This window comes from Polypterus senegalus, chromosome 17, assembly GCF_016835505.1.
Source record: "Polypterus senegalus isolate Bchr_013 chromosome 17, ASM1683550v1, whole genome shotgun sequence".
Taxonomy (NCBI): Eukaryota; Metazoa; Chordata; class Cladistia; order Polypteriformes; family Polypteridae; genus Polypterus; species Polypterus senegalus.
Window position 1 is genome coordinate 98,349,426 of NC_053170.1, and position 13,776 is coordinate 98,363,201.

General features: G+C 36.4%; 1 protein-coding gene across 1 annotated transcript in view; it reads right to left on the minus strand.

Moving 5' to 3' along the window:
- dnah9 (dynein, axonemal, heavy chain 9) overlaps positions 1–13,776 on the minus strand; it is a 262,350-nt gene that overhangs the window by 115,540 nt on the left and 133,034 nt on the right. The window contains exons 45-49 of the mRNA XM_039739325.1: positions 12,926–13,088; positions 12,306–12,429; positions 10,065–10,207; positions 6,162–6,323; positions 4,005–4,238 (exon numbers count right to left, since the gene is read on the minus strand). Of these exons, the coding sequence (XP_039595259.1) occupies positions 4,005–4,238; positions 6,162–6,323; positions 10,065–10,207; positions 12,306–12,429; positions 12,926–13,088 (826 nt within the window). The remainder of the gene's footprint in view (positions 1–4,004; positions 4,239–6,161; positions 6,324–10,064; positions 10,208–12,305; positions 12,430–12,925; positions 13,089–13,776) is intronic.

Consider the following 13,776-nt stretch of genomic DNA (forward strand, 5'->3'; position numbering starts at 1 on the left):
AACACGCAGACTTCAGATATAGTTCCTCACAATTTGAAACATTTCTTTCACATATCGAGGTGTGTCTAAAATGCCAATCTGTCATAAAATAACCCACTGCATACTGTATTTGTAGTAACCATCTGGAGGTTGTAGCATTTCTGCAGTCCTCAAGAGCCTTTTTCCAAGAGCTGTAGAGTGACCTACTATTTTTTTTGGGATGGCAGGATCTCATGTGCTCTAATGCAGAACATGTAGCTGATTCAAGTAAGGAATACTAATCCTGAAATGTAACCTTGCGTGGCTTAGGTTAATTAGCACATGTAAGAATTTCACCATACTCTGCATGTGGCAGTGAAGACTATAACCCTACACAACAGTGTCATGTAGATGGCAACTCACTTCAATCACACTTTTATATTCTGAATTCTCCTTCGTGAAGAAGGAAAGCCAGAGCCGACCTTGGAAAGGTTGGACTCAGGTGAGGAATTCATTCTGGGCAGCTGCACCAGGATTTTAAGTGACACATGCATACACACATTAACACAAACTCACAGTGTAAAAAAATTGTAACTAATCAAACATGTGTTTTGCGGATTCCAGAAGGAGAAAATACAAACTCCATACTAAGTCACATACCTAGAAGTCAAATGCTGGGGCTTTGAGGCAACAGTGCTAACAAGTGTGTGTCCAATGTCAGTGCTTATCACTTAAAATTAATGTATCCTTTAAATAAATTTAGTACACATTTTATTAAAATAGAAATCCTTTTAGCTGAAGATCACTTGGTGAATAATTTATATCAAAGAGAAAAAGAACTGAAAGGCATGAATCGTGGAAAATGGTTCATCTGGAGCTAGTTAATTGTCCCTTTTCATTCTGTGATACAACAGTGCAGCTTGATCCATTTTATTTTAATTTTACAGAAAATGCACCGTTGTATAATTTTTTCGACACATGCTATCTTTCACGGAGCTGTAAGAAAAAAAAATGAGCAGACCTGTTTTCTGATTAAAAGTGTGAGATGTCAATGTACTTATGTATAAGGATTATCTGTGATTTTTTTTAAAGAATAAATATGAAAATGAGTGAAAGTGACATTTGATATCTGCACAAAGAAGGGGCCTTTACAGTCATTTTATGAATCACATTACAATGAAAAAGACTGCAAACAGTCAAGGAGGCAGTCCGTACTACTTTGAATACAAATGAACTCAAATCAAATCAATATCAGCACTTCTCCCCTACCCAATTCGGAGAGCTAAGTGAACAAAAAATCAAAAAGCTTAAAATGGTCCAGATTGTTTATTCTGATATTGCAGTAATGAAATCATGCCAAACCTCTAAAAATGCTTTGGACCATTGATCAAGAAAAAAATGTGATCTCTTCTAATGTTAAGTAAATAAGACCAACTTCTCCCATTGAGCCATGGAGAGTGAAATAAGATTCTTCCAACAATGTAAGATAAAATGACGGGCAAGCAGAAAATATCACAATAGATATTTCAAGTCCGGGATTGTAATTCCATTTGGCGCTACTCCAAATAAAGCTGCCAGTGGGTTTGGAGTAATTGTAAACCATCCCACTAAGAAGCAAAAACCTTCTTATCATATGATTTTAATGTAGGGTGAAACATATGGCCTAATGAGGCAGGCGCCTGATAACACCACTCACAGTTCAGGGGCCTCATATATAAATGGTGCGTATGCTCGTTTCCATGCTCACTTTGAGGTGTAGAAAAACTAAACTTGGCGTAAAGCCATGAACATTTTCATGGAAGGGTCTCCCCGGTGTACGCATTTTTCATTTTTGCAAACTGGTGGCACCCAGTGTCAAAGCAGTGCTACCGTTTCTTTTGTCTGCTTTTCATTTTACCTTCTCAAACACAAACTATAGGGAAAGTATTGTAATCTTCCAGAAATTCAATGTCTATATTTTGCTGAATCTCTGCGTTTTAGACCTATCGGAGTCCAAAAATACAATTTTTGGAATTATGTCTCTCTGTCTGTGTGTGTGTGTAAACACGATAACTTGAGTACGCTTTCACTTAGGTCAACAAATTTTGCAAACAAGTATTAGGTACTAAACGTAGATTTCTACCAAATTTTGGGCCAATTCTGCTAACCAGAAGTGGTACTTTTCCTTATATTCATGCGGCTGCAGAGTCTGATTTATTCAACTTTAATTTTATAATAATTGTTAATTATATTATTTATTTGATTTGATGTTGATGGTTCTTTAATGCACAGAATATAAATATATAATCACTGTTTTGTGGTTTAATCCTCAAATCTGAGTATATAACAAAGTCAAGGGGAGACCACTCCCAATTTTTTAGATTCACATTTATAAAGCGGGTTTTATCAAATGTACCAAAGTTAATTGCATATAGTTTACAAATTTAATTAATTTGATTGTAATCATTCTGTAGCAATAAAATGGTGCACAGAATGGCCAACCTAATCCCACTAACATGGCTGCTTTCGCCAATTAAATAATAAGAGGTACGTTAAACACAAATCATACAGTAATTAAAAAATCCCTACAGTAAACTGCCCTTTCTCTGTAGACACAATATATCCTTTCAGCTAATTATAAAATTCTTAATGCCGGTGCTACTTCATATTTTAGGTCCAAAAGTCTAATCTGCCTGCTACTGCCAAAGTATGACCACATGAATGACTTGCCAATCAAACAGTCTGTCAGAAATTCAGCCAAAAGCAATTTTTAGCCCATTATTAAAAACATACATCAAAGAGATTTATCTAAGCAGAAAACAGACAGAAGTAACAACGAATGTGTTTCCAACATTAAGCATAAGACAGATAATAAGAAGAGAATGAGCTGCTCTTAGGAGGCTTTATAAAGCAAACCATTACAGCAGATTAAAGGCACATCATGCTGTATTTGCCCAAAGGCAAGAATAGCACCTGCAAGGCTACTTTTAAAATTATTAAAGAGCAATGGTGTCTGTTTAACTGGGCGCTTTCCTGTGACATCCGTTTTCCAGCAAAGGGCATCAGAATCTATAAAGCAGTGCTTTAGTACATGTATGAGTAAAGAATGACATGCTTTCCAGCTGATAAAGTTTGTCTTATAGTTCGAGTTTGTGCTGTCACAAAATGACACCAAGCTAAGTGAACCTACATTCTGAGAAGCATTACTGTAACTAATCAAGGAATGACATATGTTGTCATTCAGTCCTAGTTCCCAATTCAACTATCACCACAAGTGCAGAAATCACAAAAATATCAATTAAGTAATGCGATAAGGTATTCCCTTGGGAAAATTCAGAATGGCATTTAAGACAATTTAAATGATTAAAATGTATTATCTTCTTCAGTGATCAGTTCTCAAAATGAAAAAAGAAACAAAACGAAAACTAAATTTGTATCAGGAGGTTTATCTAGCATTCTACAGAGGGTAGAGAGGGTGACCCACTACTAAACAGGTATGACATTGATCCTGTCACCCATTCTTCTTCACACTCTTTTTTGGCACTCTGTACCCACATGCTCACTCACCTGCTAGCTGTTTGTCCGCTGCAATAGAGTCACATTATGTGGTCAGAAGCCAAACTGAACGATGTAATGTGGTAAAATGTTCTGCTACCTGGTATTCACTGAAATTTAAGTACTTACTTTAATAACAAAAGAGCACCCTATTTTTTATGGTAACCAAAAATGTCCCCTGTCCCATACTGCCTCCATTAGGAAAATCACACCCTCAATTCTTTAATCATTCCAGAAAACAGTAATAGTGAACTCATGCTAGTTGCAGAACACACCTTCTTATGCCAGGCTCACATGAATGCACCACTGTATGAGAAGCCTAATGAAATGAGCATGATACCTAAGCTTTTAGAATGTGTTTATTGTCACCCTTATGCAAAGTCTACCTAAACATCTCCTTAGCTTTCTATTTGAATGTCCTTTAAGTTACTAGAATCTCCTTTCCAAATTAATAACCAATCAGTGCTCCTTATGAATAAAATTATACTATGAATACATAGAACATTACTAACCTGAGCAGAGGTACTTTTGAGCTTCTGCAACCCATTCTCCAAACGCTCCATCTTGGCAGTGAGCTCTTTGCTCTTCTTTGAAAGGAGGCTCTGGTAGAGTTTGATTTGTTCTAAGAAGGACTTTGGGGTGGTGTAGTTATACCGTCGATCACTGCTGAGATATGCTTTTGACTTTTCGTTTACAGTGGTATGAACATAAGCCATGAACTTGCTGACAGATTCTTTTATTGAGGGCTAATGAATAAAAATATTCCAGAAAATAGTTAGTGTGTATTCAATGTGAATGCTAAGAATACTTTACATAAAACATCATTTCTATAAGTTATCTAGTTTAAACTACTGTAGTAATTGGGGAAATTCATACTAACATTTATGTAGTTTTTTCTGTTTTTAAATCAGACTTTTATGATGAAAAACAGATCATTTTACTGTACTGTAACGTTACTGTAAAATGGCAATAGTCTATGTCAGGAGTGACAGAAGATAAAACAAACCATGGCTGGCACAGTCACACATAGCAGGGTACATACAAACACAAACACAGGAAAACTGAGTGAGGTTAAGTCAAGAAAGGCCATTCGTTTAATAAAATATTTGCACTGTAGAAGTCACAGCACCTGGAATAGCAGGGACAACTTCCCACATGAACACGAGAAGATCACCAAACTTGAAACTGCCTTTACTTATTATATGATCTAAATACATTACATCAAGTAAAATGCTGAAACCTCAGAAATTAAAGATTAAGTCCACTTTTAGAAATGCCCTTAATACGGATAGATACCCATTTGGAAAAGGATCCTTCTTACAGAGAATACTAGTATTAACAGGGACATAAAAATACGTATACCATACAAATTATTATGTTAGCCGTTTTTCTTACTTCACTAAAAGTGAAAGCTTTGTTCCGGTCAATTTTTTCAGAATATGTTTGAAATTATAATAATGATCATATTTATAATAATAATAATCTCTCTATTATATAAAAAAAATCCTGGGATGAGACATGACTTTTTCAGAAAGATACTTTGATGTCTTGCAAGACAAGACTTTGTTTCAAGAGATTTAAACATGAGCGGGGCTGGAAATAAAAGATAAAAAGTAGATGACAAAGTAGAACAGCGTAAAGAGGTTCAAAAACGTTGGTACGAAACACATGCAGAACAGGTTAGAGATAATGAAAGTAATAAAATTCAAAAAATGATAGTAAAGATCGCATTACCACTAACAAATGGAAATTATTGCTCGGTGAAATAACGGAACAGCAAAGAGACTGAATATATTGTTTGGATTTAAACTTTTAAGTCAGAGACTTGTAGATCATCTAATTTGTGTTGCCAACAGGGAAAAGTAGTGTTGCTTTCCATTGAAGAGGTGAATCTGCGAGAATAAAAAGATTTGCTGTTGGTGAAAGTCAAATCCACATATGCGAGCAGCAGAGATGCGAAGTAGCTGGCAAGTACCGCAGGCCAGGGGGTTGGTGAGCAAAGCCCCCTAATAATAATAATAATAATAATAATAATAATATATTATTATTATTAAATAATATTTTTATTATTAGCCCAGTTGCTGAAATATGCCAAAATCTATGTAAAAGATCTAAAAAAAGGCGTGTTATAGTCAGATAAGCAAACTATTAAAGTGTAAACCCACTGGGCCAATAAACTTTAGAAAATCAATAAAAAGATCAAGAAATGGAGGTGGCATGCATGACAATTCAGTTGTCTCCCAAATGTCCAAGAGCCTTTCACATAACAAACGTCTCCCTTGGGGATCTCATATATCACTTGGGAAATACATAAAAGGTGACAAAGTCAGGCCATATATAGTCTAGAACAATTCTAACCGATGATGTAGGTGGACTTAGGTGCAGTTTCATGCAACGTGATCCTAAGACACATACGCCTAATCAATCCAGTTTTTAAATGACTTTGTGTCTACATGTACACTGTACTTCAATGTTATTAGAGGCCCTTAAAATCTTATATTCATTCTATGTACCAGCACTTGATTAAAAAAAAACAACAAAATAGTCATCCCTAGAAATGAAAACATGGAGAAATTTGAAAAATAAAAATAATTCCAACAGCATTTGAAAGTGTGTTAAGTAGTGCCTCTACCGATAGTAGCTCTCAGCAGATGCTGGTAATGTCTCACCTCAATGTTCTCTGTTTCTTGCAGGAAACGCAGACTGACAGACTCCAGTGCATCCTTGGGCCATTCGTGGAACCAGTCTATCGCTGTGCAGTTAACAACAGCTGGGAACTTCCTGCTACGAATTCTCAGCTTGTTTCCAACCGGTGAGAAGCACAGGGCCACCTATGAAAAGAAGGAAAGCACAGTTAATCTAAAGGAAGTTTATTATGGAGAACCTGCCAAAGAATTGAGCACAATTCACAAAATGATGTTATCTTTATGGGGCACTAGCTGTGCCCAGGAAATATTCCAAGCCAAATGGCTACAGTTATACAAGTACTATTGCATATATCACAAGTACAAGTCATGTAACAAAGTAAGTACTTTTCTGTATACAATATTTGTTGTGTTTTTTTTGTACCAGGGCTAATATGCATATTAGTTCACTTGAGGTGCTTACTGCTGAACATGTTATATACAGTCTTTGGTGCTGCTGGTATGGCAGAGACTGCAGCAGAAACCATATTAAAGCAATATTCAGTAATATTACAAAGGTAATTTAAAGCTGATCCATTCAAAGCTACAAACTGCTAAAAATATGATGCTCCATTAGCATCAAAGTCTGAAATTAGTACTGTCTCAGTATACAGTTGATCTGAGAAAATGTCTACCAATAAAAAAAAAAAAAGTGTTACTAATTACTTTTAGTCACTCAAAAGCTTTGAACACTGATCTTTGATTGGTATTGCTAACTTAATGATGACATACAGGTGGACAACAGCGGTGGATTTTTCAAAAACACAAAGCTGTGCACTGATTAAAAAAAAAATATATAGTGAACTGGTTTCTCTCAGATTTATTGTTACATGTGACACACCCCAGTCCACCAAAGTAACACTGCAAGATATTTTCCCCCCGGTTCTAACTGTCCTTCTAACTGCACTCGATTCACAAAGGGGGATCCCTCTGTGACAGTACGCTATATACAGAAAGTATTTTATATTTTTTATATATATATATTTTATACACACACACCGTTCTGAAAAATTAAGGGAACACTTTATTGTCACAGTCTAACACTATGTTAATGAAACTTTAGGGATATAATTTGCCCAGTTAGGAAGCATAAGCGATTGTGAATCAACTTTACCTGCTTTGGAGCAAATGAAAGTGACAACAGGTTCCCTGGAGAAGTAACAGAAAGACAACCCCCAAAAGGGGAATGGCTTTACAGGTGGTGGCCACAGATAACTCCTCTCTCACTATCCTTTCTGATTGATTCTTCTCTAGTTTTGATAGTGTCCTTGTCACTACTGGTAACATGAGGTGGTACCTGCAGCCAATTCAGGTCACACAGGGAGTCTAGCTCCTTCATGATGGCACATCCATATGTGCTGTTGCAAGAAGTTTGCTGTGTCTCCCAGCACAGTCTCAAGAGCATGGAGGAGATACCAGGAGATGGGCCATTACACAAGAGCTGGACAGGACCATAGAAAGGCATCAACCCAGCAGCCGAGCCGGTGTCTCATCCTTTGTGCAAGGAGGAACACTGCCAGCGCCCAACAAAATCATCTCCAGCTGGCTACTAGTGTGCAAGTTTCTGACCGAAATGTCAGAGGATATTGGCCCTCATGAATATTGTTTCTAAGGGGACCTATGCTCACAGCCCATCAACTGTGCAGCTTGATAGGCAGAGAATACCACAATTGGCAGCTCCACCATTAGTGTCCCATTCTCTTCACAGATGAGAGCAGGTTCACAACGAGCACATGTGACAGACATGAGTGTCTGGAGACGCTGTGGTGAACCTTCTGCAGCCTGCAACATCACCCAGCATGACCAGTTTTGGCTGTGGGTCAGTGATGGTCTGGGGAGGCATATTCTTAGAATCGCCCAGACCTGAATCCAATTAAGAATCTCTGGGATGAAATGAATCTGTGCATCCAATACAAATGGGTTGGCGATTCTTGTTTCCATTGACCACTGTTCAATCATTTTGCTCTCTATGAATTAAACAGTATTACTCAGTAAAGATTTCCACTTGACTGTTTTTTTCATTGAGATCCAATATGTGATTTATGTGTTCCTTTAATTTTTTAGAGCAGTGTATATAGATTTGCATTTGTTCTTAATATGACTGTCTATAATTACAAAACACAAAGTCAAATATGCACAATTCAGAAAACTATTGATTTATTAATATTGGAATATTCCCATAAAAATAAGTATGACACTAGTATAATGAAGTACTGATTTTTAATATGTTTATGTTCTTTACAAATATATTTCAAAAAGTATCATTTATAAAATATTATTGAGCTGCATATCTTTATGTAATTTCATCCTTAATATGAGGGTTTTCTCTTTATTGAAGAAAGATAAAGAACGTTACAGACTAAAGATAACTGCCTTCTTAGAATGCTGGGCCAGTTTCAGTCCAATATGCAATTCCAGCAAACCACTAAACAAGTTAATGCATTTTCAAATTCTAATGGCAGATGCTCAGAATGGAGTGGAAACTTCTTGTTATTTAATGCTGTGATACATATTCAACAATAAAAAGACATGCACTTCACATCCTGCCATACACTGTAATTCAGATAATCATAAATAACACTGTCTGGCAGGATACTGTCAATGGAGTACGGCTCAAGTGTTTGTGGATAAACATGGCAAGTGAAGGTCAACAGTAGCTTGGTTTCAAGGCTGGATCCATTAATTACAAAACAGACAACAGAAAAAAAGCAAAGATATCACATCAACAAACTCTAATACACAGAAAAAGAAGTAACAACAGCCCCAAAGGCTCTGGAAAGTGGAAATTTGTGGCTAAGCGAAAAAGAAAAATGAGGAGGTACGTGAAAGGCTGACAAAATGGGGCTGGGAGCAACACCAGAACTTTTAAGCCTTAATAATTAACAATTAGCAAAGGACACATATAGAACCTGCTGTATGCAGATGTTACATAAAAGTGTGTGAAGGTGACAGCAGGAGTATCAGTAACTCGACAACATGTGAAAATATCAGTTGAGAAAGCCTGAAGAGAAGCAACTCAACATGAAACAGGCATTATGTAGCATAATCTTTTATTAGGCCACGTGAAGTTTTTAAAATGTCTATATCAAGTATCACAATAAAAAAACAATCAAAAAAACTTCAGGACAGCCTTAAACATACAGAAGGAGGCAATTTATACATGAAAAAGCAAGGAGTTATTTAAGGTAGCATATCAATGTAATTCCAAAAAGCTTTTTATTAAAATGGACTATTAATGTTTATTACTATTTATTAATATACAGTAAATATTACAAAGTCAATGCTCTCCTTGCCTCTTTATTGTATCATTATGGATGCACTATGCACATATTGGGAATAAGTTTTTAGAAAACAATTTTTGGACACCATTCACGGAAGGAAAAAAAAAGATCAGTCATTTCTGTAAAAACTGTGTACAGTTGATTTGAGGTGGTGGTGTGGGTCTATGGATGTTTTAATGGGGTCTCCTATCAATGTTTCTTGAGAAAGTGGGACTTATTGTTGTGAAATTTATCACCAACTAACAACAAGTGTAAAAACAAAGTGTTTCAAAAGACAACACATGAAGGACACTTTTTGAAACCAGTATTTACATTTAAAGTAGTTGCCCATAAAGTGAATTATTAATAATTCAGTTTCAGATTCTTTTAGATAGAGAGATCTAAATTATCCTGGGATTTTTAGATCTATAAGAATCATCCACAAATGAAATTGAAGGCAATAAGAGTAAATGTAAGATCTTCAGAAACCAATCTGCTGCCTGCTATCAATTACATAGGCAAATGACAACCTATACTGAATAGAGGAAGCACAATTAATTCATACTTATAATAAACACTCTTTAAACACTTCAAATGGAGCTGTTGCCTGGTTTGTCTTCTCCCATACCTTTAGCTGTCTTCGCACTCGATCTATAAAGAACTTCCAGCAATTTTCTCGTGTGTCCATCAGTCCCATACTCTTCACTTCATTCCTCACGCTGCCAATAATGTTTTCAACCTCATCATCTGGAAACAAGTCAGGAATTTCTCCTACAAACATAAAAGAAATACCAAATCTATGAGAAGAGCAGAAGCAGCACAAATTTAGATCACTTATGATTAAGAGATCCATGCACCAAGAAACAATGCATTGTTTATGAACTGTAAGAGGCCACCGAGACAGAAGATACGAAGCAGACTTGAGCTGGCAACAATAAAAATAGGAAGCAGCTCCTTCAGTTTATGAAACTTGCATCCTGGCATTCAACAAATCCCATGCAACACACCTGGGCTGATAAAAATGTAGTTAAGTTGCCATAAGAAGCAGCTGCAAAAAACTGGACCTGCACAAATCCTTTGAGCATTGCTGTCTAATGGAGACTGAAAAGCACCAAAAGCAGTGAAGGCTGACATTGCAAAAGTGGGGTATTAAATAAAAAAACAAACACTTTAGTAAACTGTACTATTCAGAAGACGTTCAGTCAGTAAAATCTAGGACTCTTTACCATATTCCATCTTAATTAAGTGCACAGAGACCTGTGGTACTCATTACATTCACTGAAGATGAAGGAGGCATAGCATATGTGCGATCGGAATCTGAATAGATGCTAAGAAGCCTAGTGTGCACAACTTCATTCTCTCACTTTCACAAGAGCTTTCGAATCTACTTTGCGTGACTAGAAAACTACAGTGCACATAAGGTTAAGGTTATGAAAGCTCATTTATGAGGCGCCTTGAATATCTGATGCATAAACTTTGCTTAGCATTCCCCACTAACGTAACATTATTGTTTACCTGACTAAATTTAAACCCACCTGAATAATATTCTTTTTATATAATGATCTTCTATAGGAAGCAGCACCCTAATGTGCAGTGTTGGGAGGACATGCAATAAATACCCCCATATTTCTAAAATTGCAGTATGTTGTGGGATTCACTCAAGGTGACACAGGTCATGACTGGGGACTGATCACTATGGTCTTGTAGTGTAAGAGAGGACAACATTCATCACAGAGCACTTTAGGTAGCACTGCCACATTCAAATGCCATGCGTCTGAACCTTATAGTTGTATAGTGTCTACTATGTCTTAAATACGGTGGCTTGATGGCAATTTTTAGTAACTGACATTACTCAAATATTGGACAACAGAGAGTTTCCCTTGGTGGTCCTGAGCTTCTGTCAACTTGAAGCTACTTTATACCACATATGATGTACAAGTTAAATAAAGCCCCTAAAAGCCTGCATTTCAAATTATTGTACAGGCAAATAAACACTGGTCAATTTACCTGAGCTTAACCATACCTCTCAACTTTTGGTTTATATTTGCATATTTCCCAGAGTTCTCTACACTTGCATGTTCATTTGCATCCCAGAATTCAACACTATGTTAAACTATATTTCTTATTGTCATTTTATTTAGCCGATGATTCAAATGAAGAACAGATTTAGTGAACCACTTTTCTAAAGAGGTGTCAAACTTGTCCCACAATGTTTTCTAAAATTTTCCTCCCTAATCCTGCAAATCCTTGTCTTTTGCTTCACCTTGACCCTCTGCCTTATATGCTGAACTCTTGGTTAAATGCACACAATTAAAAGTAATGCTAGTTTACCCTTATGAAGCTCCATGGCATATCTACAGTCATTTACTTACTTAAAGCTACATCTTTTCTAAATAAATATGATTTTAAAAACTTCAACTTTTGAACCCCGTTAGAATTTTCTAACTTGGTTTCTTACAGCAATCTTTACGGGCTACATATCCATCACAAACAGAAGGCCAATTTACTAGACAATATGTGATGACTACAAGGAGAACATGCAAGCTCAATAGAGAAGCAACCTCTTCCAGCAAACAAATGCACGTAAGAATTTTACTGTATTTCGTACATGTAACAATAAATCTGAACTTCAGACTAAGCACCAACACTACCCATAATACCAAAGTGACAGGTCTGCTTGAAGGAAAACAAAGAAATCCAGTTGAAATATGTCTTTCCACTTACAAATCGCATAAAAGGGTAGTTATCAGACTTCCCCCAATACCAAAAACATACAGTTAAAAGATGCTTCTTGGCAGGAAACACGTTTAGAAAAGAGAAAACAGGGTGTTTTGAGGGAACAGAGCCACAGCACACCTCCATATCCTACCTGATGCAAGCAGGTCATTAACAAGGACCAAGAACTTCTCGTCTGCCACTTGAGCATCTGTCATAAGGAAGACCGTGCCAATGTTCTTCACACCAGCTTTTATATATTGGGCTGCTAAGTCACTCTAAATAAAGCAAACATCAATTAAGTGCATCAAGAGCAGTTTTAAAGACATTTTAGAAAAATAACAAAATGCATAGTTAAGAAAGTTAAGACATTATGCAATTTTCATTCTATTTAAGTAAGTTGGGTGATGCTCCGAGGTACACAGCCAATGCTTTACTTTCATCCTTTTTCTTTCATGCACTGCTCTGAAGGTGCTCAGACACACTAATTTATTGAAGATGTGGATAGATTTAAAGAACATAAGTGTTTGGAATCATGGGATAGCCATCTTTGAACAACAGGAGCTGTTCTCCCATCCCTTGAACACACAAAGTCCAAGATGGCAACTTCTGCTTTTTTAGTTGGTACAACAGATCTAAAGTATGAATTTTCTTCTTCTCTTCGTTCAAAATAAGGTAAAACTAACAAGGACAGAACCAGACAGAACAGGCCAAAGGGCTGCTCCCTGAGGCGTGAAGATGCATTCAACCCTCTTGCTTCCCAGAGATAATTACCTTCAGATCCGGAATGCCATAGCCTTTCTTTAAAGTTATCTGAAAGACCTCCAAGGAGCTAATAAAGGCCGCCAGTCTCGTCAGGCTCTGCTTGCCACTGCCTCCTACTCCCACCAGGAGGGCGTTTCCTCTGGGAGATTCTAGAATTCGATTGATACGGCATCTTTAATCGTGAGAAAAAAAAATTATTACGATGCTTTATAGTATGAAAAAAATAAAAACAATTTTCAAGATTAGTTTTAATTATGACTGACAGGAGTATAGATTATACAGTGGATTATTAGTTCCAGCTTTGATTTTATCAAATGTTATGCCATAAGCACACCAAACCTTTTATTCACATTTTCCATATATGGAACACATAGTCCAACATGTCTTTATTCTACAATGTATATATTGAGTTTCTAAAGGTGATTTTTACAAGGTTACATGTCACATAAAAAATTACTCAAATTTGTGAATGTTTTAGTATTTTGTTAAGATGGGTTGCAATGGGTGTACCCAAAAAAAAAAAAAACCAACATCTATCCATACTCTGATTTCAGGGTCATTATGAGTATTGGGAGCATAATGTGAACATACTATATGGTATACTATAGTCACTCATACTTATCATAACTGATGAATTTTTGGACCCAATTACTCTTACATATGCATCTTCAAAATGGGGGAAGAAGTCAATATCATTGACTCTGACCTTAATTTCAAATCACATATTAATAACATTACCATGACTGCTGTCATCCACCTAAGGAACACCGCAAGGGTGCAATCTCTTATAACATTTAAAGAAGACAAAAATTAATACATCCACTTGTATTTAGCCGACTAGATTGCAGCAACACTTTCCT